At 47.6% G+C, this 27,995-nt stretch overlaps 1 protein-coding gene across 2 annotated transcripts in view; it reads left to right on the top strand.

Annotated features, from left to right (window-relative positions):
* The window catches only part of USP25 (ubiquitin specific peptidase 25), a 1,331,637-nt gene that overhangs the window by 474,237 nt on the left and 829,405 nt on the right, over positions 1 to 27,995 (top strand). For both annotated transcript variants that reach the window (XM_069636412.1, XM_069636413.1), the window contains exon 5: positions 2,461 to 2,623. In XM_069636412.1, coding sequence (XP_069492513.1) covers positions 2,461 to 2,623 — 163 coding nt within the window. The remainder of the gene's footprint in view (positions 1 to 2,460; positions 2,624 to 27,995) is intronic.

Here is a 27,995-nt window from a genome sequence, read left to right as displayed (position 1 = left end):
GATGGACAACACAGTGGCCATGCACTACCTCAACAAAAAGGGGTGGGGGGTGCAGGGTCACTTCCTCTGTGCAGGGAGGCGATGTAGCTCAGCTCTGGTTCTGAGCAATCCAGCAGGAAATTTCGATCTCGGCAGTTCATCTGGCCGGAGACGAAAACGAGACGGCGGACGCTCTGAGCAGGCAGAGCGCGATCTATCACGAGTGGGAGTTGGCTCAGGAGATTCTCCTGGAGATCTTTGCCCTTTTGGGGACCCCTCAAGTGGATCTCTTTGCCTTCAGTGTCAACCGGAAGTGCGAAAGGTTCTGCTCGCGGGAATTTCCTCCAAGAGGAGCCTTAGTAGACGCGTTCGTAGTGGAGTGGTCATTCCCACTGCTGTACGCGTTTTCCTCCAGTCTCCGTCAACCCGCAAGTGCTGCGGAGGTTACGGAGGTTCGGTTCCCGCATGATCCTCATTGCTCCGGCATGGGCCAGGAGGACGTGGTACCAGGACCTTCTCGACTTGTCCATCTGCCCTCCACGTCGTCTTCCCTACCGAGATGATCTGCTCTCACGGGAGGGGGGGGGGGTCAGGTTCTCCATCCAGAGGTCAGATCCCTCAACCTTCACGCTTGGCTTCTGAAAGGTTGAGGTATAAGGATTGGTACCTCCCTGAAGACGTGATGGAGGTGTTGCTTTCGGCCAGACGGCCGGCGACAAAGTCCCTGTACTGTTGCGGTTGGAGAAAGTTCTGCGACTGGTGCAGGGTTAAGAATGTGGATACTTTTTCATGTGACATTCCTGTGGTTCTGTCTTTTTTGCTTTCTTTAGCCCACAGGGGCTTGGAAGTGGGTACCGTTAAAGGTTACATGGCGGCGCTGTCCATATTTAAGCGCTCGTCTGAGGAGTGTTCTTATATTAAAATCCCTTTTAATTTCTCAGTTTCTAAAAGGGCTCACTAATGTGTTCCCTCCGTCACCTTTCCAGGTGCCCGGTTGGGATTTGAACCTTGTTCTCAAGTTTCTAATGGGTGCTCCGTTTGAGCCTTTACATTCTTGCCCTTTGAGACTGTTAACTCTTAAAACTGTATTTTTAGTTGCGGTCACTTCCGCTCGCAGAGTGAGTTACAGGCACTTTCAGTTAAGCCACCCTTCACTATGTTTCATATGGACAGGGTTGGCCTTAGAGTTAGTCCTTCCTTTCTTCCGAAGGTGGTGTCGGAATTTCATTTAGGCCAGAAGGTTATTCTTCCGGCATTTTATCCTCCTCCGCATCCTGGTAAGGACGAGGAGAGGCTCCATAGGTTAGATCCTAGGCAAGCTTTAAGTTTCTACATTTCACTCATATCCCGGATAAGAGTGGACAATGAGCTTTTTATAGGATACGCTGGAAGGTGTTTGGGACAAGCTGTTTCTAAGCAGACTGTCTCGATGGATTATGTTGGCAATATCTGAATGTTACCGCTTGGCGGGTAAGGACCCTCCGGTAGGCTTACGGGCCCATTCGACTAGGGGTATGGCTGCCTCTACTGCCCTGCAGAGGGGTGTTCCTATTCGTAACATCAGATTGGTGCCACACGTTCTGGGGAAAAACTACAACTGGGGTGTCGTGCGTCCTACTTATAACATCTGGTACCGTCGGAGGAGGTCCTCGAGGACGGCGTATCGATGTCATCGACGAGGACGCAGACGCCGAACGATTTTCCGAAGCAGCACAGCTGTGGTGATTACTGTCGTAGATATGGAATACGTCGTCGGACCATCCCATCGAAAGAAAGTTACCAGGTAAGAGAGTAACTTGTTTATTGATGACGGAAATGTATGTAATGAGCAATTTCCATTCCAATTCTTAAGTTTGATGTACTTTTGCTCTTTTAAGAGTCCCAGTGAATTAACCCATGGTTTATGGCTTTAAAACATGTCTTGAATGCTTTTCTTTTTTTTTCACGCTAGTAGTATTAATACAAGTCTTTCAATGCTGCCAATTTCAAAATGTTGCATTTCAAAATGTTGTGCTGTCTTCAATTATCTCTGCAAGAAACTTACAAAGAAACCCAATTCAAAAGTTACTGTATCATGCCCGATAGTGAAATGGATGCTCATGTCTGCATACATCTGCATGCTCCGCTTTAATACTTGTTTTCGCTTCATGATATTGGTCGTTAAAATTTATTTTTATGTTGCTGCTAAGCAGCTGCTGTGAGTGAGCATAGGCATCCCACCGTTATCAAGCCATTATTTGTTGCAGAAAACGGCATATGTAAGCTTGAATTCAAGATGCATCCATAGTGTGCTGTAACACGCTTTTACAGATTTTAGCGTCAAAGCTATTGATATCTTAACCACAAACATTACATTCATAATTTGGGTATTTGTGATTTTGAACTCCTTGCATTTTGCCAGTGTTTTGAATTGTCATGCATAATTTGAAAGACCTCTTTTATTGCCTACTGTTGATAATCATTACTCTTTTCTGTTCAAAGAGTCCTTGAAGCCAGCATTGCAGAAAGCAAAGCAAGTTCCAAAAGGACACATCCAGAAGTCTGGAGCGATTCGCCAAACCCTCATGATAGGAAAAGACAAGACAACTGTCCTGTTGGATTGAAAAATGTGGGCAATACCTGCTGGTTCAGTGCTGTCATTCAGGTGAGAGACTTTAGTCCTCTCCGGTGTACTCCAAATATCCTAATTTCAGTTCAACCAATTGAATGTGCTCGTTTTTGTGCAATTTTATTTTAATTGGTGTGAGAAGCTAAAAACTGCAAGGTGTTGATGATCAAATAGCCAGCCCTTGTACAGATGAACAGTATCCTCAAACCACCAAACTAATGGGTCAAATTAGATTATACGTTTGATCAGTTCTCCAACCCAAACTTCTTTGATAAGCTCCAGCCACTCTGACTGGTGGGGAAGGGAAGTGTGTGGCTGATGAGAGAATCCTGACGGTATCCTCACTCCTACTCCCCTGAATCCTCTGCTCAGGTGGCCAGGGAAAGGTAATCGCTGTTGGGGGTGGAGAAGTGAGGGAGGACTCCCTGGGTGGAGGGTCCTTGTGGATTGGGGTGCCCACAGGCGAGACATGGTATCCCCATTTACCTATTGAAGACCAACCTAACCCCCCTCCCCCAGCTTCCATGGACTATTGTACAACAGTTCCCCTTAACTCCCACTGACTCCAATCCAAATCTCTCCCAGAAAAAATATATGTATAAGTTGGCGGGGCGCTGTTGCACACAAGGAAAATGGCCGCTTGATTTCAGAGTTCCCGCTCCACCGTAACATCCTATGCTAATCCATCCGTTCCGAGGCTGTTTGGGAAGTTGGAAGACTGCACTATCGACTGCCCAGAAATCCGGCCACACTCTGAGCAGATTCTGCCTTGCTGCTACCCAGGGTCGCCGAGATATGCTCGAATACAGACCTGCCGGCACGCGACACTGCGATGGCCCAACGCGTGGAACCAGGCGGATTCACCCGACTGCCGTGGATGCGGATGGGCTCCGGGCCACAGGAGGAAGGAGCTTGTGGTGGTGGTTCGCGCCTGCCCCAGTCATTCGGCTCCCATCCTTGACGCGCTGTGGGAGCCGGTGCCTGGTTCCTGCCTGGGGTACCAGTGCTGATCGGGCCCCCCAACCGAGTACTGCAGGGATTGCCCGTTGGCCTCCTCCGACGCTGCGCTCTGCTACGGGCCAGCGGTTTCCCTGGCTGGCCCGGCAGGCGCTTCGGCTCGCTGACGGCAGAGAGGCGTGGGCGCGGAGCACCAAGTAAGACACTGTGGGTCCTGGGGGTGATGTTATACGGGTGCTGCCCAGCCGTATAACTCCTGTCCATACCGCTCCCGAAGCGCCCCTGCTTCCTGGCGGCTGCGGTGGGCGACTTGTACCGACACGCGCGAGGATTACAATTAATAAAGCTGTGTGCTGGTCAGCGCGGAATCATAGCTGAAGAAACGCCAACACCCAGGTCCCCGCGATCCGCCTCGCATTGCTAAACTACGGCCAATACAATATCCTAACCCTGGGCATATTATTAACCCTGAAACTAACTGCGCTGTGGAGCCCTGATCCCCGTGGTGCGTGTGCATGTTTTGGCTGGCCTCAAGTGCATACTTGAAATAGAAGCAGAAACTCGCCTCTGCTTGCGAACTGCAAGGAGAATACAACAGCGCCTGACGTGTGCTGCGCTACCTCCTCTTCAGCGTCTGCAGACACGCAGGCACAGCCATTGATACCTAGAGGGAGTGGTGGGGATATGTGATAACACAACTGCAGCGCTCCATACGTGGAAGGACCCAATCCACTCATAGCTGATGCGCTCTGGAGATCCAGGGATTGGTTTGGATCACAGGCTTATTGGTATCCCCGGCCATTGCACGCCATTCAAGACACAGGTTGAAGGGTGAACATCTGCAGAACCATCTCCTTAAACACCAACAGAAATACAGGCGAGATAGGCACGCCGTCCTGCGCCGACATGGGGGAACCAAATAAAACGGGCAAAACATCAAAAACCCCAGGCAGTAAAAGGAAAGGGCCAATGGATACCTATACCAGTAACCAAAATCAAATGTGGCTGTGGAGGTACATCCGGAGACTAGTGCAACTGGTGAGCCTGAAGGAATGGAGAGAGACGATAAACTGGCAACACTAATGTAAAATGGGTTCATGACAGTAAACGTAAAGCTAGATGATATAGTGGCCACCATTGGCTCCACGAGGGCCAGAATAGATAAAGAAAGCGCACGAGTCACAGAAACTGAAAATAGGATCAGTGCGAATGAAGACATTATTGTTCATCACAGTCGAGACATCACCCGTATCCAAGACACTATAAACAAACTGCAAAATAAATGTGAGGATCTTGAATCCAGATCATGGAGGAACAACGTTCGGGTGGTCGGAGTGGCGGAATCCTTTGGAAAAGGTCAAATGGAGAAGCAAATGGAAGAACTGTTCAGATCCTTGTTCGGGTCAGAGGCATTCTCCGAACACTTCCTGGTGGAGAGAGCGCACCGTACCCTGGCACCGGTCCCCAAACCAGGTGCACCACCACGCACAATAATTGCACGGCTCCTCAACTTTAGAGACAGGGACACAATCCTGCGCCTGGCAAGGGAAACTGGAACGCTACAGTATGAAGGGAACCGCATACATATATATCCAGACTTTTCTGCCGCGGTTCAGGCGAGCAGGTGCTCATATGAACAAGTCAAGAAGCTTTTAAAAGCACGCCAAATTACATATGCCTTGATGTTCCCGGCCAAGATGAGGATTCAACACGCAGGAAGAGCACACTTTTTTTGAAAATCCGACCGAAGCCTTGAACCTACATAGAATCCTCTATACCTCTTCCTCCCAGGGTGGGCAGACCGGCGCAAAACAGACCTCGTCCTGCAGATTAATGATGTATGCTCAGCACAGATATGTCTGGGCTGTCAGATGCCCCCTTCTTTTTTTTGGTTTGGTGCAAGATTGACTAACGCCAAGGGCGGCCCTATGATCCATGATGGGTGGGGCGGTGGGAACCGGAATTGACTGTCATGTGGAGCAACATGACTAGCCCTGGAATATTCCACAAGTTGAAAAGGGAACCTCGTCAAGTTGGGGGTGATGATGAGGGAGGGGGTTTGTTAGAGGGTATGTAATAAGTTGCTGTGGTTATGTAAGCTTATGGTTTGGAACGAGAAATGGGCCCCAAGTTGCGGTGCCCAGTCCTGAGGGGAGGATGGAGGGAACAGGATGTTTGTTAATGGTTAAACAAGTGGCTGCATGGATGCTGGCACTATCCACGTTATATGAGCAATATACTATTGAGATACATGTCATTGAAACATTTCTATATGATATATTGGTGAAGGGCCGAGGGTGAAATTGCTGTCATGGAATGTAAGGGGGCTAAATAATCGGTTGAAAACTAAGAAGGTGGGGAACTACATAGTCGGACACGGTGGCCAGATTGCTATGTTACAAGAAACACATTCTGTGGACACTAATAATGAATACATACTACCCAAATGGGGCAAGTAGAGTTTCTACACTAGCTATTCATCCCAGTCCAGAGGGTCATTACACTTATAAACCCAAATCTGGGATTCAAACTGGAGGGGCAAAAAATTGATCCTCTTGGCAGATATGCCCTGGTGTGTGGCGAGATTACGGGCCAGCGACTATTACTGGTTAACACGTATGGTCCCAATGTTGATGATCCCGCCTTTTACACTAATGTCTACCAGTTAATTGCTTCAATCAATGTGACTACTATTGTGTGGAGGAGATTTCAATGTTGCCCTTGACCCCAGCCTGGATAGATCTAGCACTGTCGTCTGGTCGCCCAGTAAAACTGCTTTTACTCTGAAGCACATACTACCTCAGCTTTCACTTGTAGATGCCTGGCGGGTGCTTCACCCGAACAGAAGGGGCTACATGTATTACTCTTCAGTTCATGACTCTGAATCTAGAATAGACTACTGGTTTGTCTCCCCTGCTGTGCTCACGTCGGGGAAGACGTGCAAAATATTAGCACACACACTGTCTGATCATTCCCCTGTGGTGGTTGAGGTTTATTTTCATGATTGCCCCCAACCTGTTAGAAGATGGAGAATGCCAGGAGGGGGATGTTTGCCGATCCTTAGGTTGTGGAGGAGCTGCATACTGAAATTGCGCAGTTCTTCAGCAACAACATGGGATCGGTTGACAGATACTCCACAATCTGGGAGTCCTTCAAGGTTTGGGTCAGGGGAGTCCTGATGTCTAAGTCTGTGGGTCTCTTGAAGGGGGTCCGAGCTGAATTAACCAAAACTGAAAATAGACTAGGAGAGCTTGAGGAGGCCTACACTCACACACAGGTTAAGGCAATACTGGCTGAAATCCAGGCACATCTTCAAGACTTTGGCAAGCTAGCTGCAAGAAAGGTTCAATATTTGTCGGCCCCGCAGGTATGGCGATGGGAACAAAACTGGTAGGACATTGTCCAATTTATTAAAACAATTCAGGCAACCCAACCGGATTGCTAGCATGCAGACACCACGTGGAGAGGTTCTTCTCGGAGAACAGGAGATTAATAGTGAATTTGCTAAATTCTACCAGCATTTATATAGCCACAGGGATACTAAGACAAACACTGAGATTAAAACATACTTGGAGGCACTAACGATACCGAAACTCTCGGAGGAGACCCAGCTGGCAATGGAACAGCCTGTCACTGCAGAGGAAATCGCAGAAGCGATTAAAGCATTGGCATCTGGTAAGGCTCCAGGGTCAGACGGATTAGGCGCGGAATTCTTCAAGGAGTTCCACGAGGAGCTAGTTCCAGTGATGCTGCAGGTTTGGGAGGAAGCCCTCCAGAACAACATACTACCCCCATCAATGAGAGAAGCCATAATAACTGTACTCCCTAAAGCCCGCCGCAGGAAATATCGTCCTACAGGCCTCTTTCTCTTATAAACACGGATGCCAAAATATTCGCAAAGGTGCTGGCAGATCGGCTCTTGCCAGCAGTCCCGACACTTGTCCACCCCGACCAAAACAGATTTATCCCCACTAGATCCACGGCCCTCAATCTCCGTATACTTTTTGGTATCATGGCACAGATAAACCCGCGGAGGAATGCAGTAGCCATATCCCTGGATGCCGAAAAGGCCTTTGATTCGGTCATGGGCTTACTTGTTGGCGGTATTGGAGACATTTGGGATGGGCCCGCACTTTATTAGGTATGTGAAACTGTTATACACTGCACCTGGGGCTAGGGTGTTGACCAACCGATCCATCGCTGAATTATTCCTGCTGAGAGGTACCAGGCAGGGATGCCCATTCTCTCCTATATTATTTGCATTGACGATAGAGCCCATGGCAATCGCAATTGGGCTTCGACACTCTGATAAAGGGATAAACTTGAAAGGCGCCACTCAACTGATCTCCCTGTATGCGGATGACACGCTTCTATATGTTCGTGAGCCAGATAACAATATAGCGCCCATTATGGCAAAGATTCAGGAATTTACTGTCTACTCCGGATACTCTGTAAACCATGCGAAATCGGAGATATTCCCACTTACACCGGCAACCAATTGCCCAGATCTTTTGTGTGGATTTAAATGGTCTGAGCAAAATATTAGATACCTAGGGATACTTGTTTCTAGAGATAGACATACGCTATACACAGATTACTATGAAAGCCCACTGCATACCTTAAATACCAAATTACTGCTGTGGGATTGCCTTCCGATCTCGCTACATGGCAGAGTTGCAGTTCTTAAAATGATCATTTTACCCAAACTGTTATATTTACTTGTCAACATCCCCATATGGCCGGGACGATCCTTCTTTAATAGACTTAGATCCATGGTGCTAACTTTTCTTTGGAATGGTAAGACTCCAAGGATAGGATGGGGAAAAAATGACCGAACCATATTCCTCAGGGGGCATAGCGGCACCTGATTTTGAATTATACTACTACGCCGCCCAAGCCCAATTCGCGAAGTATTGGTATGATGAAACCGATGGGATCCCCCCATGCGTGGATAGAAGAACTCACCACACACCCCACGAACATGCTGTCTGTAGTCTTTGATACCCAATATAGAGATACATGTGAGTATAACCCGGTAAGCTGTACGGTTGGAGCGTGGAGAGCTATATTTAAGACTGGGAGTGGAAACCCCTTATAAACCAGAAGTCTCCCTCTGGAACTACCCGGGTATACCACCTACACATGTTAGCAGCCTGCAGTAGGCTTGGGAATCCCAATCAGGAAATGAAAATAGGTGACATGTTTATTAACGGGAAATTTGCGGCCTTGTAGGACATGCTGGGGGCACTGGGTGGGGGACCACTTAGGACACTCCAGAACTATTGCATGAGATCAGCCTTTCAGAAATACTGGCCACTCTTCCCAGATGAGCCCCCTGTGCATCCATGTACACAGCTGGTAACGACCTGAGACGGCCTGGGGATTTACAGACTATATGGTGTGGTTCAAACACACTCCCCCCATGACGAACCAGGTCAAAGACAGGTGGGAAAGGGATCTACAGGCCTCCATCGATGATAGAACCTGGGACAGATATTGTTCACTTACCAAAAAGGTATCCTTGAATGCTGGCTTGCGCCTAATCCAGTTTAAAATTTTTAACAGGCTACACTACACTCCAGCTAAGATAGCCAAGCTTACTCCGAATGGGTCTGCAGAATGTTCTAAATGCAGGGCGCCTCAGGCGGGTGCACTCCACATGTATTGGGAGTGCACGATGATGGCGGACCTTTGGAAGGAGGTGGCGGATATGCTGTAAGACATCACACAGATCCCCCCTACACTAACCCCACAGAAATACCTGTTTGGAGATATAGGAAAGTGCTCCGAAAAGTCAGGAGACTATTCAACGTTTCATGTGCAGTGGCCAAAAAATGCATTTTGCAACATTGGAAAAGTAGCACACCACCCAGCATGAAACACTTCCTTCGGGAACTGACGTATGTAAATGAAACAGAGGAGCAATTCGTCCTTATACGCCCATCTGCAAGCAGGCCTAAAGACATATGGGGCCCCTTCAGAATGTACTTATGTGACATGATTTCAGATGATGACGAAACTATGTAATCTTTAACACTTGAATGAGATGTATATCATAATTTTCCTTTCTTCTCCTTTTTTTTTTTTCTTGATTGTTATATTGTGTGAGAAATGTGATGGTGCTATGTATTCCCGTGACCACTAATAAAAAAGAGTTTAAAAAAAAATATATATATATGTATAAATTGGACTCATAAGAGTGTTTGGTAAACTTACCTCTAATGTAACTTCAGGGTCTTCTCCCTCAGCCTTAACAACACCTGGCCAACAACCAAACTCTAGGTTAATTTATGTATTTGTGGGGTCCTTAAGCTTCCAGAAGGCAGCCGTGAAAATCCAGAATCCCTAATCAATAAAGTAACCCGTTGGGTCAACTTTTTTTGTTGCAATATTTTATTGCTTTTACAATAGCATAAACAGAGAACTGTATACAACAGGCAGGCATATAAAGAACACACTTAGAACATAAGGGCATCTCACCTACCACTATGCAAATGAAGATGAAAGAAAGAAAAACACTTTTTGTATACTTCGGTTTTTGGCATCAGAGTAATAAAAATGTAAATCATATCATACATTGTCTTTGGAGGAGTATGAAGAGACAAACATAGAGACAGTTAACCACAATTCAAGAGAAGATCTTGACATGTCAGTGTCATGGCATAATGGACTTCTCACATTGCTAGTTGAATAGGATACACAATTGAAACTAGTTCGAGAATATGGACATCTTAGCCACCCGTGACTTTGCAAGTAGCCACCATATAACAATATTTCTGAGGCTTGTGGAATCTGCTTAGATCACATGCTGTGCATAGGCCGACATCTAGTGGAAGCTGCGGAGTATTACAGTTTGTTTTTCGAAAGTCGAAAATGGGCGTCGACGCAGGCGTGCCAGTAATACTATCCCTAGTGTGACGTCCACTGTACCCAAGATCCCTCACGCGTGTAGGATCCTCAGATTGTTTTTTTCCGCCATACTGGTCGGAAGCATCTTGCGGAGTTCCCTGGCCTTAGCCATACTTTTGCTGTTATTATAATTCTTATTCATTCCCTTCCCCACCCCAACGTCGACCCTCAACCTCGACGACGGCTGGAGAAGTCATCGACCGTCGACTGCTCGACGGATCTGGGCCTCGGAAGGCCGCTGGCCTCGGCCGGGGCCTAGTAGGCCGCTGGCCTCGGCCCTTACAAGTAGGGAGAGTGGGGGGTGGTACATACTCTTCACTCTTGATATATAGTTACATTTTATATATTCCTACACTTAGCAGCCCGCTGCCTTAAGGTGCGTATGGAGGGTACCCCTTTTCAATTCTGCCCCAAGTGCAATCGCAAATATCACCCCGAAGCGAACTGCAGAGCGTGTAGTAGGTTTAAACCTAAGACACTTAAGGACCGTTCGACAAAGCGTTGGGCCCACCACGCCAGGCAGGAGGCCATGGCAGCGGAGGGCGCCTTCAGCGATGGCAGCGACGCCGTACTTTCGGACGGCGAGGGCATTATGGCGTCGAAAGACAGCCGGCGAGCGCAGGTCCCCGACCTCGGAAGGTCGTCCGGCAGGGCGGCTATGGGGAAGACCCCCGGCGACGCAAGCGCTACACACCTAACACACACTAAACACACTAAGACCAACCGGACCTCGACGACGTCGACTTCCCGGAAAGAGGCACAAAAAGAACGGTCCGACTCGGTGTCCTCTGGGCGCTCTCGATCGAGATCACCTCACGACGCAAGGCAATCATCCACTCTTGCCAAGAGTGCCTCGCTACACACATTAACGGAAGTTCGATCGTCGGGAGACGAAGACGACTTCCACCCCCAGGCCGCGCTCCAAGATACCGAGACCGCGGTTAACACCAGTGAGGCCCCACGCCCGAAGCACACAGATACCTCTCCAGACCCTCGGCGCCAGGCGTCGAAAATCTCTGGGGCCTCCAAGGGACAGGGAAAACATTTTTCCACGCACGGGGAGGGGGGGAAACAGCGGAAAGCACAGCCTTCCACCCCTGTAAAGCCATCCTCTCACCCTAGGCAGACAAGTAAACACAAGTCTACCCTTGAAAAGTCCCATAAATCATCTCCTGCTAAAGTAATACCCTGTTCCAGGGAATGGTCCAGTGAAGACATAGACAGGGTTATGTCTAGGATGTCTTCCTTGGCTGATTTTTATGATAAGAACCCAGAACACTTTCTTTCATATAACCCTCAAGGGGCCACACCCTCAGGCTCCTCCGATCCTATCCCGCTAAGTAAAAAGCCCCGGGTCGAAAGACCTGAACCCTTCGAGGTTCAGCCTTACTCCACTCCATATTCTACTCCACTCCCCAGTTACCAGGGACAAGTTTTCCCTGAAGAGGACCAGGAGGTTGAAATTATGGAAGAACAAACCGGGACAGATTACTATGCAGAGGATGAGGACCTGGAGGAGGGAGAAGATGAGCAGGAAATTTACAGAGTAGATTCCCCAGTACAAAGCGAAGCCCCAGTTACTGACTCTCCAGTTGATAACCAGCCCCTCCTCAACGAGGTTCTCGCTCGAGCAGCGGAACACTTCCACATCGACACCCACTGTGTACAGGAGGAAAGGGACTTCGCGGAGGAGTTTGTAGGAGAGAGAAGACCGGTCGCTCAGACCATCCCTATCCTCAAATCCATCCAACGAAGAATAGATCCTTCCCTGGTGAATCCTAACCTCACCAGAGCTGTCAACCCCAGAATTGAAAAGATTTTCCGGGCAGCCCAGTCTGACCCTCTGTATATAAGGGGACATCTTAAACCAGATTCCCTAGTGGTAACCAACACTAGAAAAAGGGCTGGCACGCCCTTATCTTCATCAGAAGCTCCTCCCGATAAGGAGAGCAAAAAACTTTACGGGTTTGGCAGAAAGGTAGCCTCAACGTCCGCCTACCAAGCAAGGATTGTGAATTCCACCACCCTGTTGGCTAGTTACAATTGCCATCAATGGGAAGAAGTCGCGGCGCTCATTGCCTCTGCTCCAGAACCGTTAAAGGGCCAGCTGGCTCGGATCTCAGCAGAGGGGAGAGCCGTGTCTGGTTGCATTTTAAAAGCAACTTTCGACGCCGCTGACAACGCAGGGAGATTGATAGCAGAAGGTACTGTTATCAAGAGACATGCGTGGTTACGGCAGTCGGGATTCAAGACAGAAACACAGGCTTCTTTAATAGACAAGCCAGTGGAACCCGACCTATTGTTTGGGAAAGCGGTCGAAGACGCACTTAAAAATGCCAAAGATGAATATGAGACTCTCAAATCCCTTGGCCAGCTTACCAACAAACCCCCTAACCAGAGGGGGAACAATAATTTTCGTCGCCCACGCGGCCAAAATTCACAAAGAGGCAACTATGCCCAGGGACAAGGTACACAATGGAATAACAACCAGCAGTCTACCCAGAGTTACGGCAGGGGTAACAAGAGAGGTCGTGGAAGAGGCAGAGGCAGCCCCAACAAGGGAGGTGGCACGCCTCCACCAAAACAGTGACGCTCAGTTCAGGGTCCCTTGCCACGCAACCCCAGTAGGGGGACGCATTTCCACCTTCACCCAGGCTTGGGAAGGGATCACCTCAGACAGATGGGTGCTGTCAACAGTATCCGCAGGATATTGTATAGAACTACTGCAGCGTCCCCGGAATCATCCTCCACGACAAAGAGTGCACTCCCTAGAGCATCAAAAGATCCTTCTCGAGGAGATCGCCATTCTGCTAGAAAAGGACGCGATAGAACTCGTCCCAGGACACCAGGTAAACAAGGGTATCTATTCAACTTACTTCCTTGTGCCAAAGAAAGATTTGACAATGCGCCCAGTATTGGACTTGCGGCCTGCCAACAAGTATGTCAAGCCCCAAAAATTCCGTATGACCACGCTACAAGAGGTAATCCCCCTCCTAAAAAAGGGGGATTACATGGCAACCTTGGATATGAAAGATGCTTATTTTCATATTTCCATGCTCCCAGCGCACAGAAAGTACTTGCACTTCAAGGTGGACAGTCGCCACTACCAATTCAAGGTACTGCCCTTCGGGATAGCTTCAGCACCAAGGGTATTCACCAAGGTACTGGCGGTGGCGGCTGCACACCTACGCAGGGAAGCAATCCCGGTGTACCCTTATCTGGACGACTGGCTCATAACGGGGGAAACCCCAGGAATTTGCAGGTCAAACATTCAAAGGACTATCGACCTCCTCCACGAATTAGGCTTCTCCATCAACGAGAAAAAGTCAAGTCTGGTGCCAAGCACCTCAAAACAGTTTCTAGGAGCTATCCTAGATACTCAGAAAGGATTGACCTTCCCTTCGGAAGAGAGAATTCGGAATATACTTCTGCAAATTCCGCATTATCAGTCAGGTCAACAGATAACAGTACGCAAAGCTATGCGGTTACTGGGCATGATGGCGTCATGCATTTACCTGGTCCCCCACGCGCGTCTGCGCATGCGTCCCATGCAGGAATGGTTGGCGAAACAGTGGTCTCAGGCAAGTGGTCATTGGGACGATCTAGTGGTCGTTTCGCCAACACTCGTACAGAGCCTACACTGGTGGACAAGAGAGAATCTCGCAAAGGGGAAACCCTTTTACGATCCCGAAGTACAAGCCGTGGTGACTACAGATGCATGCCTGACTGGGTGGGGAGCTCACCATCTCCACCACACAGCTCAGGGTCTCTGGTCTCACTCAGTAGCCAAGAACCACATCAATATGCTAGAGCTTCTGGCAGTATTCCGAGCGCTAAGGGCGTTCGAGCCCCATCTACTGAACTTGTCGGTGCAGATCAGGACGGACAGCACGACAGCCATGTTCTATCTGAACAAGCAAGGGGGGACTCGTTCGCCAAATCTGTCCAAGCTTGCCCAGAAAATATGGATATGGGCACTCAGACGGAACATCTTCCTGTCATCGCAACATGTTCCAGGGGAGCTCAATTCCCTAGCGGATGCTCTAAGCAGAGACTCCCTCCCAGAAGAACACGAATGGGTCCTTCACAGAGACGTAGTAGAAGATCTCTTCTCTCAGTGGGGTTTCCCCACTATAGACCTATTCGCCACAAGCGAAAACAAACAATGCCCAGGATTTGCATCCAGGTTCCCCCAGCCGGACTCCCAAGGGAATGCCCTGTGGATGAACTGGTCAGGGATGTTTGCGTACGCTTTTCCACCAACTCCTCTCATCAGGAAGGTGGTGTACTAGATGAACAAGGAATCGATGACGCTCATCCTAGTTGCTCCCATGTGGGCGAGACAACCATGGTTTCCACACCTACGCAGGATGGCGGTGTGCGAACCCATCAGACTCCCAGCCTGGTACAACCTACTGTCCCAGCAACAGGGTCAAACAGTGCATCAGGAACCCAACTCTATGAACCTAGCAGCATGGCTCCTGAAGTCATAGAGTTTGGACATCTCAAATTACCACAGAGGTGTATGGACATTCTAAAGGAGTCCAGGAAACCAAATACAAGGCACTGTTACTTTGATAAGTGGAAAAGATTCGTTATCTGGTGCCAGAATAAACAAATCAACCCGGTTGATTGCACTCCTTCCAACGTTGTGACATACATGCTCCACCTGCTGGATGCAGGGTTGGTTTTTAACTCGCTGAAAGTACACCTGGCAGCCCTCTCGGCTTACACCACATCCCATAACAAGGTCTCGTGGTGGAAAGTACCAGTGGTTAAAGCCTTCATGGAAGGAGTAAAGAGACTTCACCCTCCTATTTCGAACCCACCGCCAGGATGGGACCTCAACGTGGTGCTAGCTAAGCTCATGGGACCCCCATTCGAACCCATGCATAAAAGTAGTCTCAAACACCTGACTTATAAAACGGCCTTCTTAGTAGCCATTACCTCCATAAGAAGGGTCAGTGAAATTCAGGCTCTGTCAGTGCAGGATCCTTTCTTTACTATCCACAAGGACAAACTGGTTTTACACACACACCCTAGGTTCTCACCTAAATTCATATCCAAGTTCCATGTAAACCAGTCCATCGAGCTTCCGACTTTCTTCCAGAACCCGCAAAGCTCGGCTGAGGTGAAACTACACACCCTAGATGTGCGTAGGGCGGTCCTATACTATGTAAATAAAACCAGACCGCTAAGGAAAACAGATCAACTGTTTGTCTCCGTAGCTACAGGCAGAGAGGGGGATCGCGTCTCTAAGGGCGCTATCTCGAAGTGGATTATCAACTGTATACAGCTGTGTTACTCTCTTTCTGAAAAGACTCTGCCTTTTACGCCAAGGGCCCACTCTACTAGAGGCATTGGTGCCACTCTGGCTTTCATTGCAAATGTTCCCCTCGACACCATTTGCAAAGCGGCTACTTGGAGCTCTATTCACACTTTTACTCAGCATTACTGCATTGACACTCATTCCAAGACAGATACACAAGTGGGACAAGCGGTTCTAAGACACCTGTTTGCTCATGACCCTTCTCACATCCCACCTCCTTCTTCTGGTACTGCTCGCTAATCTATGCACAGCATGTGATCTAAGCAGATTCCACAAGCCTCAGAAGGGATACATTACTCACCGTAATCGTATTTCTGATGCTTGTATCTGCTTAGATTCACATGCGACCCACCCTTCCTCCCCTCCGAGAGAAGGCGCATGATTGCTTGTAGTCTTACCTTTCTGTCTATCTGCTTGGATTATCTGTACTCACGCTACTCCTCATGCTTCCTCATGTCAGAAAAAATACAATCTGAGGATCCTACACGCGTGAGGGATCTTGGGTACAGTGGACGTCACACTAGGGATAGTATTACTGGCACGCCTGTGTCGACGCCCATTTTCGACTTTCGAAAAACAAACTGTAATACTCCGCAGCTTCCACTAGATGTCGGCCTATGCACAGCATGTGAATCTAAGCAGATACAAGCATCAGAAATACGATTACGGTGAGTAATGTATCCCATACATACATTTAATATGTTCTTATGCTTGTGCAGAGGTTTTCTTTTTAAACCCAATAGTTTTCTCCGGCCTCAAACCATGAATTCCCTTTGTGTCTTCTGTATGTTGCAGAGCATAAAGTCTCTGTAGCAGTCCTCCAATTTGGGGGTGCGAGGTGCTCAACCATTTAGACGCTATTGGATTCTTTACCAGCAGCAATGCCAAGATAAGAAACTTGTGTGTCCTTTTCGTGAATGATGAGGTACATGCCAGCCAGCAGTGTAGGGAGTCCTGAGGCAACTCTCGTTCAACCGCGGCAGTGAGTTTGAGTTATCTCATCTCAGTAGCTGGTGATAAGGGCAGGAACGGGCGAGGTGGAAGAAATTGGCCCCTGGACTCCTTGCATTTGGGTCAGCTGCTGTTGACACTCGGACCAACTTGCCCTGTACCTATGATGCATGGAAACCCTCTGAGTTAGCTTACATACTGTATCCCACATTTGACCATATGCATCCATGGTGCGAGGCAAGCTCCCCATAAAACTAATTTTAGCCACAGGGCTAGCTGGTTTATCAAGAAGACAATTTTATGAAGTGTGGAAAAGGAATACCTTCTGCCAAGGTTAAGAACTCTCCCCTCACAAAATAAATTGCTAAACTGCACCACCCCTAATCTAGCCAGTACTCGCCTTATGTCATCTTGAAATGATAAATCAAGTGTCCATATCCTTTCGATGAAGATATCCAGAGACCCTTGGGGGCTGGAACCATTTTTTGTAGGATCTTTTGTCAGGGAATGCAGGGCAGCATTGGCCATGTGTATTTTAACTTTGCTCTGTCTTAGAATACCCATTATCGCCAACTTGCTTTGCGTACGGGATTCACTGTACCATGTCAATATGTGGCTGGCTTGGGTAGCATGCTAGTAGAATTGTCCATTTGCACCCGCGGTAGATGCACCCACACATGTGAGGTATTGTTTACATTGGGACACGTGTGAGAACACGGGAAGGTAGGCCATGTGTTGTTGGCGGTGTGTTTCGGTGGGTGGCCAGAGCGAAATGTCTGAGAATTGTCTTCATTTCCAGCCAATTTCAGAGACATTTCCCTGTGTCCACTCACCGAAACACGTCGCCAACAACAGATGTCATACCTTCTCACGTTCCCACATGTATCCCGACGAAAAAGGTACCTCACGTGTGGGTGCACCTACTGGGGCGCAAAAGGAAAAGGGTAACCCGCTGGTAACCCCAAGCCTTTTGCCACAGCACAATTTGTTCATGTGGACAACCTACAGATTTGGGCCTAGGGTGTCGAAGCCAGCAAGGAAAACGGGGAACCCTATGCATTGCCCAAAAGAGGACACCCGTGGGAATGCACAGAGGTCTGACTTGCGCGAATCGGACCAGAATCTACTACCCAGAACCCAGGGCAAATTCCAAATTTGGGGGTAAAAAACACAATTTCCAGACATTTTGCTCTGCTCAACCACCGAAGCACGCTGCCAACAACAGATGTCATCCCTTCCCGCGTTCCCACAGGTGTCCCAACAAAAACGGTACCTCACGTGTGGGTTCACCAATCTAGCTGCAAAGGGAAAAGGCTAACCCACTGATGACCACAAAAGGGTTTGGGGAGATAACCTACAGATTTGGGCCTAGGGTGTCCAAGCCACCAAGGAAAACTGGGAACCCCATGCATTTCTGAAAAGAGGGCCACGGAGGTCCAACTTGCGCGAAGCGGACCAGAATGTTTTACCGAGAACCCCCGACAAAGTGAAAAATATGGGTTTTTTCGGCACATTTCAGACTTTGCCGGGGCTTCTGGGTAATAAATCCTGGACCGATTTGCGCAAATCATACCTCTGCAGATTCCCACTGGTGTCCTCTTTTCGGAAATGCATGGGGTTCCCTGTTTTCCTTGGTGGCTTGTACACCCGAGGCCCATATCTGTATGTTGTGCTGGTCTGGAGAAAGTGTGAAATTCAAGTGTCAAAACAGACTTGGGGTTACCTGTGTTTTAGGCTTTCCCCTTGGGGCCCAGGTAGGTGCACCCACACATGTGAGGTACCGTTTTCATCGGGACACCTGTGGGAACGCAGGAAGGTATAACATTTGTTGCTTGTGTGGTTTTCATAACGTTTTGACCCATTTGCTTGTTTTGTAAAACACTACAAAAAATGTGTGCTTTCCTAACTGCAAGAGTCGGGGGAATGTAGCCGAGCATTGCTTTTCTCAATTTTCTCAAAATTCATAGAAGCCATTGCCGTACCAAGCCAACCATGTCCAACACATACCTTTTTTTCAGTCATGTTTCCACTTTTCCCCCAATCTATGGCATTTTCCCCTACCTAGTTGTTGCCTGACCTACGCAAATCACCCTTTCCTAAACTTGGAATTTTTTGTCTACTTTTCAGAAATATATGCCTTTCGAATGGATTGTGTCCTCCCACGTATTCCTCATCTTAGGATAAATCGCCATCTCCAGCTTCGCTGCTTTGGAAAAAAAAATTCTCGGCAGAGGGCGTTGTGTTCGAGGTCGTGGCGTTGATTGTCCCTCGAGGGACTCCGTACTCTGTCGACGTCACTGATGGTATAAATAGCTCGAGCCGCGCCCGTTGCTTCAGTTCCGTTTTTCCAATCGCTTCGCTATCGAGAACGGCACGCTTTAGATTTTCTGTGAAGAAAATGTCGTCGTCTTCGACTCCTTCGACACCCAAGACTGGGTTCAAGAAGTGTGTAGATTGTGGATCGAAAATGTCGATCACGGATCCCCACCGAGTTTGTCTCTGGTGTCTCAGTTCCAGTCACCGGACCGACGACTGTGGTTCCTGCCAATCCATCGAGAAAGCTCTTCGTGAGAGGAGAGGTAAACTGTCGGTGGGGAGGGAAGCCTCTAAGAAGGCTACGTCCAAAAAACATAAGAAAGCGACTGATTCGAAGGAATCGGATTGCCATAGGCATTCAAAGAGATCTCGATCTAGGACGAGACACTTCTTCCTCGTCCAAAAAAATGAAGAGGAGACATAGATCTCCCTCATCATCCTCTTCCGAGTCGACCGAAGAAATTCGATGTCTGACAAAATCGGATTCTCCCAGAAAATGGGAAGAATTTCGTAAAAAGATGATGGAGGTATTCGAGAATGCGGCCCAACCCCCTCGAATGAACCTCGGAAGAGCCATACCCCTAAGTTTGCTCCATTGGATGACAAAGGGAAGTCTAAGACTACCTTGGTAAAAACCGGTAGTGTCGAGGATACTCGAAAAACTCGAGTCGACGACAAGTCGTCGATGACTCTTCGAGAGTCGAGCACCTCTCCAGTGCCATATAAAAAACATAAGTCGTCGAAGGCTTCGACGACTTAATCGGTGTTGACTGTTTCGGCATCGAAACCAAAAATAACCTCGACGCCTGTATCGAAGTCATCTTCGATGTCATCGAAGATTCCTTCGACGCGTATAGTAGAGGAAGAAAGATTTACTCCGTTGCCCAGGTCAGACTTAAGTCCATGATCTCAATTTATGAGGAATCTGGCTTGGAGCAAGAGGAAGTTACTCCCTTTGGAGTTTCATATGGCACGAAACAAGTTCCTGAGGAACTCATTGATCAAGAGTCCAAAATCAGAGACCTGAGTGACACTCTACATTCTGCCAGTGGAATTGACACCTCCCCAGAATTAGAGTTTGCCAGACCTGATCCTGCAGAGCATGCAGATTCAGGGTACAGGAGTCTTATGACCAGAGTAATTGAGTAACAAGATGACATGACGGATATAATTGTCAGAGGTCCTCAGAAAGATCCTGTTCTCCCCTTTCACAGGGCTCTTCAGAGGGTGGAGAAAAACTGGGAAAAGCCTGAGAGCATTTCTGCTGCAGATAGTAATTTCCCCAAGAAATACAGACCAGCTGGTACGGATCCTGAATACTTAAACAGGCATCCGACTCCAGAAAGTCTAGTTATTCAGGCAGCATCCACATCAAAGCAAACTGCATATCCCACTATCCCTCCAGATAGAGAGGATAAAAAAGTTGATGCCTGGGCACGTAAAGTTTCCACTTCAGGCAGTATGGCCTTAAATCGACAAATGTCACCTGTACCCTGGTCAGGTTTACCCATACCCTGTGGGACTGTATTTCGGCGGGGGCTTAGCATATTCCGGAAGGCGAGGAAAGGGAAGGCTTCCTTAATATAGTCAAAGACGGGAAGGAGGCAATGGGGGGAATGTCTCCAGTATGGACTGGATACTTCTGATAGTATCAGCAGATCCATGGCTGCAAGCATTGTGCTACGCAGATTTGCGTGGTTGAGGAAGTTGGGGTTTGCACCAGACGTGCAAGCCAGACTCCTCAACATGCCCTTTGATGGCTCGAGGCTGTTTGGCAGTAAGGCTGATGAAAGCCTAGACAAACTTCAGACCTCGAAAGCGGCAGCTAAATCGCTTAGTGCCTCATGTGCCAGCCTCTAAAACCCTATTCCGGCTCTTCTTCCTGGAGGGGTGGTTCTTTTCGTTACTACTCCTCATTTGGTAGAGGAAGAGGACAGGCTTCTCAAAGGGGCAAAAGAAACTTCCCTCGTGGAGCATAAGGAAGAGGTGCAAAATCAGCCTCAGGATCGGCATCTGTACCCTCGGCCACTCCTGCATCCGCTTCCAAATCCCTCTGAGACCTTGTTGCACAAAACACCAGTGGAAGGCAGGATCCCTCCATCTGCAGGAATGGCGAGGCATTACCTCAGATGCTTGGGCACTGGAAACAGTAGCTCAAGGTTACTGTCTCCCCTTCCAAAAAAGGCCTCAGAATCATCCACCGGGAGCCAACTCTGTAAAAACTCCAGACCCGCTCCTGTTGCAGGAAATTTTAACCCTGCTAGAGAAAGGTGCCATAGAACAGGTACCTGTAGTGGAGATGAACAGGGGTTGGTACTCATATTTTCTCATCCCAAAAAAGGACGGAGGACTGAGATCCATCTTGGACTTAAGAAACTTGAACAAGTTCTTCAAGAAGGACAAGTTCAAGATGGTCACTCTTTCTCAGATCCTTCAGGCTCTCCAACTCCAAGATAGGTTGGTATCATTTGACCTTCAGGATGCTTACTTTCATGTGCCAATCCATCCAAAGCACAGAAAGTACCTGAGGTTTGCGATTGGCAACTCTCATTATCAGTTTCGGGTTCTGCCATTCGGTTTGACCTCCGCCCGAGGGTTTTCATCAAACTTTTGGCAGTTGTGGCAGCAAGTCTCAGGAGAGGGGGTATTCACATCTACCCCTACCTTGACGACTGGTTGATCAGAGCAAGTTCTCCAAAACAAGCTCAGGAACATCTTTCGATTACTTGCCACTTCCTCTACAAATTGGGCTTCTCCCTCAATTTCAAGAAGTCTCATATACCATCCCAAAAGCTCCAGTTTATCAGAGAAGTCTTGGATACTTCCTCGGGAAAAGCCTCGCCTCCCGAAGTGAGAGCTCTCCACATCCAGCAGATGGTAACGAAGTTCCAGAATGTCCAACGTCTACCGGCCTTCGATTTTCTCAGGTTGCTCGGCCTCATGGCATCCTGCATTTTCCAAGTACCAGAGGCCAGGTTGAGAATGAAATCCCTTCAATGGGCACTCAGAACTCAGTGGTCCCAGTTCTCAGGGAATATGTCGGATCTTCTGCAAGTCCCGAGCACAGTTTCTCAGGATCTTCTATGGTGGGCTTGCAACAACAACATTCTCAAGGGAGAATCTTTTTGGCAACCATGGCCGGAGATAACAGTAGTGACGGACGCTTCACTCACGGGGTGGGGAGCACACACCAACGATTTGACAATCAGCGGTCGTTGGTCTCCATCGGAGTCCAAACTACACATCAACCTTTTGGTGCTGAGGGCAATTAGACTAGCACTGAAGGCCTTTCTGCCCTCTGTACAGGGAAAGAATGTCCTGATAATGACGGACAACACATTGGCCATGTACTACCTCAACACAAGGGGAGTAGGGTCACTACCACTGTGCAGAGAGGCAATGCAGCTATGGTTCTGGGCAATACGAGAAGGAATCTCTCTATCGGCAATTCTCCTAGCCGGAGAGAAGAACACGGCGACAGACGCTCTGAGCAGGCAGAGCACGGTCTCTCACGAGTGGGAGCTGGCTCAGGAAGTCCTTCTGGAGATCTTCGCCCTTTGGGGACCCCTCAAGTGGATCTGTTCGCCACTGCGATCAACCGGAAGTGCGATCAGTACTGCTCAAGGTAATTTCCTCAAAGAGGAGCTCTGGGAGACGCATTCCTAGTGGAGTGGAAGTTTCCACTGCTGTACGAGTTTCCCCCAGTCCCTGTGATTCCTCAAGTAATCAGGAGGTTGGGAAAGTTGAGGAAAACCATGATCCTAATTACCCCGGGTTGGGCCAGGAGGACGTGGTACCCGGACCTTCTAGACATGTCCATCTGCCCTGCAATACGTCTTCCACAAAGAGAGGATCTTCTCTCGCAAGAGGAAGGTCGGGTTCTCCATCCAGAGGTCAAGACACTCAATCTTCACGCATGGTTTCTGAGAGGTTGAGATACAAGGATTGTGATCTTCCGGATGACGTAATGGAAGTCTTGCTTTCGGCCAGAAGACCAGCAACAAAATCTTTGTACAGATGTTGCTGGAACAGGTTTAGTAACTGGTGCATAGATAAGGATGTGGACCCTTTTCAATGTGGCACTCCAATGGTGTTCTCTTTTCTGTTACATCTAGCCAATCTGGGGCTCCAGATAGGAACAATAAAAGAATACCTTGCTGCGCTGTCCATTTTCAAGCGCACCTCGGAAGAGGTTTCATGTTTCAAAATACCATTAATCACTCAATTCTTAAAAGGGCTTACTAACGTATACCCTCCAGTACCTTTCATGTCCCAACTTGGGATTTAAATTTAGTACTAAAATGTTTGACTTGCATACCTTTTGAGCCTCTGCACTCCTGTCCATTGAGGCTACTAACACTAAAGACTGTCTTTCTTGTGGCCCTATCATCAGCCCGCAGGGTTAGTGAACTTCGGGCTCTCTCATGCAAACCACCATATACTGTTTTTTATAAGGATCCTTAAGGTTAAACCTTCCTTTTTACCAAAGGTAGTTTTGGACTTCCATTTGTCACAAAAAATAATACTACCAACATTTTATCCTCCTCATTTGGGCAAGGAAGAGGAGAGACTGCACAGACTAGATCCCAAGAGGGCTCTTAGTTTTTACATCTCAAGGATGTCTAAATTACGACAAGATGACCAACTGTTTGTGGGTTATACTGGTCATAAACTGGGGTTATCAGTAACAAAACAGACCATATCCCGCTGGATCATTTTGGCCATAATTGAATGCTACAGATTGGCGGGAAAAGACCCACCAGATGGGCTTTGAGCCCATTCTTCAAGGGTAATGGCTACTTCTGCGGCTCTAAAGAGGGGAGTTCCGGCAGCAGATATTTGTTCAGCTGCAACTTGGAAAACAATGCATACTTTTATCAAGCATTACTGCTTGGATACTGCCTCCTCCAATGAGGGGTTATTTGCCAAGGCAGTTCTGCATTCTGTCCATGAAAACTGTAATTGGTACTCCCGCCTCCAAAATTGCCACTGCTATAGGAGTCTATCATAAGATGAGGAATACGTGGAAGGACACAATCCATTCGAAGAACAAGTTACTTACCAACTGTAACGTTCTTTCGACTGGATGTTCCTCCCACGTATTCCTCATCGGCCCTCCCATCCTACCCTGCCGTACAGTTTACGTTTTCTTACACTTTCCTCTCGCGAAGAATGTATCTTGTCATTCGGCACGCCTGGGTGTTCCTCCTATATTTTCATTGAAAAAACAGAACTGAAGCAACGGGCGCGGCTCGAGCTATTTATACCATCATTGACATCGACTGAGTACGGAGTCCGTCGAGGGACAATCGACGCCACGACCTCGAGCACAGCGCCCTCTGCCGAGAATTTTTTTTTTGCGATGCAGCGTAGCTGGAGATGGCGATTTATCATAAGATGAGGAATACGTGGGAGGAACATCCAGTCGAAAGAACGTTACAGTTGGTAAGTAACTTGTTCTTCTGTCCTCCAATTTGGCTTTCCTACCCTTTTCTTCCATTCCTTCCATGCATGTCCAATTGGCAAAAATGGCCAAAATCGCCTACCTCTCACAAAACAATTGATAACCACATCAAAATATTTTTTTTTCTTTCCACTTGTTCTTGAAAGCCAGGAAATTGGGGAATTCAGCACAGCAAACCATTTGTTCCCAGCTCTTACAAGGAAAAAAACACAGGCTTCTTTGTACATCATTTTATTGGCATTTTTTGAAAAAACCCAAAATGTTCGCCCTTTTTGCTTATTTTCTGTCACCCCCCTACAGCAACCTAGGATTCCTGGGTGGTGTTACGACCACCTACATGTGGGAAAAAAGGAGCCAAATTTGGCCGAGATATCTCATGTAACAAAAAAGTTACAAGGCATTGAATGGCCACATACCAAAATCACCAAAAAAGGCCTTGGCACTGGGGGGGAAATACGTATCATCTATGTTCGATTACAATTACTGTTGATTCCTACAGGCACACTTCCTCTGGCCCTGAAACAAAATGACGATCAAGTGAGATTCTGTATTATTACAGGTAGTTCATGTTGATGCAGACATAAACTTATTGATATGTAATGCCCAAACATGTCTACAACTTTCATTTGTTTGCATAATTTCTTTTATACATCCCATTCGTCCCTCAGCATTAAACACTGCTGGCCCTTCACCCATTTATTGATCCAAAATGTTGCACCTTCTATATAATCTGTGGTTTCGCTGGACATTATGCTTCAAATATTCTCATCCCTTCACATATCTTTGCATCTCTTTTCCATCTTTATTTGGACCGTGTGTCCCTGAAATTGCTGTCACATTCTACAAATTAAGTGTGCTAAGCACTGTGCCTCTAAAGTCGGCACTTCCTGAGATAAGAACAGTCTGGGGGTGCCAACCGCACGTGGGATAAGCCCACGTATATAACATGACTCATTTACCTTGGCCCTGCTAATTGCCTTCATAAAATCGTGCCACACATTGTTAGTCTGAATGATGTTCATCTAACATGTTGTTGACTTCTTCACTCCTTGTTGTTTGTCTCGTCACAAGGTTATTTCTAAATGTAAGTACATTCTCTACCTTTGTATCATTATGTTTTATACCTCTAATACCTAATTTCAATAATTCAATTAATGAAAAAGAAAGAAGAGAGAAAAATAGACCACATATCCCTATAAAAACATTCTTAATATTTCTTCAATTAGTCTTTGGCTTTTTGCATATTGACTGCTGCACTTGCTCTGCTGTGCCCCAAAGGCTTCATTTGTGTCTTTTACTTTTCTAGTGTTTTTTAGTAATACTCCACTTTCCTTGCTGATTCTTTGTTTGAGTCCCAATGTATGTTGCTCATCAATACTGTGGTGCTGTACTTGTGCATATCTGTGAAATGCACCCAGACGCTATGATTTTTTTCGTTTTGCTGCGGATGGGTTTACGCTCTCCACCTCAAAAGGTCCAGTGAACTTTGGTTGATTCCAGCATCACATATGCTGTCTGGCATAGACTGTCGCCGTGATGTAGCTGACGAGGCTCTTCTGTTGCTGTGTCTTGCTGGTCAGTTGGGGCGCTGTTGTGCGCTGGTTGACATAATCTTAACTTAAGGTATACATTAAATTCTTCCCTCAATAAATCTGCACTTTTGTGTGTATCAGACCCTGTTCGTTTGGGCGCATCCGGGACATGCATCCTCCATACGTCACCTCTTTGTGGGGTGTTAGGTGGTGGTCCTTGCTTGGCTTGTTGTGCAGATTGAACAGGGCCAGGGGCAGGCAGTTAAGCCAGCTCTTTTTGAGAGTTTCACAAAGCTTGGCCAACTTCATTTTTAGCAAGCAGTTCAACCTTTCGACCACTTCATTTGCCTTCATTTGCCTGCGGGTACACACCGCGGTACACACCTTGTGTCTTCTTCCTAACAACCGAGTTACCTCCCTTTAGGAACTCAAAACTGTGCCAATGCCCCACCTGGGGAACACCTCCCTCATGACAAACCATGCTGCAGATTTTGCATCTACATTGACACGTGGGCCTGCCTCTATCCATCGTGAATATGGGCACACTACCACTAGTTCATACCTGTATGTGCTGCATCTGTTTACCATATATATGTAATTGATATTGAGCTCCTTGCATGGGCATGTAGTGTGGGGCAATGTTGCCTGTAAGGTCTTCAGTGTATGTCCAGGATTGAACCTATGGCACATGTCAGTTTGCCACAAATGTATCGACTTGTTCAGCCAGATTAGGCACAAAACAGTCCTCACTTATGTCGGCAGCAATGTGCTGCTTAGGTGCATGCGTAGGAAAGTGGAGCTGTTCTAGGGGCAATGTTTACCTGCTCTAAGGGCATCACTGCTTTACCTGTGTTTTGTCTCCATATGATATCCGTAGGTGATAGGCTACATACTATTTATACCCGCAATGCGTTATCCTCTGCTGGGGCTCTCTCCAGAAACTCAATGACATGCTCCCTTAATAGTCCACTATAAGCCTCTTGTAATCTTCCTTGTTGAATTGCTTAAAGAGGCATTAGTCTTTCCTCTGGAAAGGGTATGTAAGCTGCCTGATTTACATCTGCCTGCGCAGCTGCATTTCTGCGTGATATCAAGTCATTCCCTTTGGAGTACGCTGCACACTTTACAATAGCTACGTCTAGGGGGCCTTTCAATGCTGGCATTGGTCTAGCTAACAAGTTTGCATGTTGAACTGGTGACCCATCTACCCTTCTATATCCTCTTCCATCTTGATAAACGTGAATGTACTGTGGATGCCGTATAGGCAGACTCTGTATATATGGTGACATCATATGCTGATATTTCTGGGGATCCTATAAGTGCTACAAGTTCTGCTGCCTGTGCAGAATAGTGTGAGGGTATTCTCTGTTACAACACTATTTTGGTCCTTCACATACTTTACTACTGCTGCTCCTGTGTGTCTCTGGCCACTCTCTTGATCTATACTTGATGGCAGGTGTACATAAAGCACTTCGCCTGTTTCAAGGGGGTCTTCGCTCACCCTGCTGCATTAATCTGGTTCTCCTTCATATACTGCGCAGTCATGGACTTTGTCTTGGGGCTCAATTGGCATGGCAATGCATGTTGCTCGGTTAACTGTGTGGCACCTCACTATGGTAATGGCTGGATTTGTCAAGATTACCTCTCATCCACTTGCTCTTTGTGGTGAGTGTTGATTTAGTTATCTCTAAGATGGGAACCGCTGAATGCTCAATGTGCAAAGTTAGTGGACATCCCATGACCATGGTGGCAGGTTTTTGCACAGCAAAGGCAGCAGCAGCTAATGGTTGCTCACATGGGAAGTGACCTTGGAATATTGCAACTAAAAGACCACTGTTGCATGCTACTGGCTTGTGTTTCTGCAATGATCGCTGTGTGAGTACTGCTGTCATGACCTGTCCATTTGAGTCTGAGAACGGGAAAAAGGTTTGTTGTAATATGGGGTTGGTA

Source organism: Ambystoma mexicanum, chromosome 7p, assembly GCF_040938575.1.
Source record: "Ambystoma mexicanum isolate Mex_15411 chromosome 7p, UKY_AmexF1_1, whole genome shotgun sequence".
Taxonomy (NCBI): Eukaryota; Metazoa; Chordata; class Amphibia; order Caudata; family Ambystomatidae; genus Ambystoma; species Ambystoma mexicanum.
This window is presented reverse-complemented; position numbering and strand designations above follow the sequence as displayed.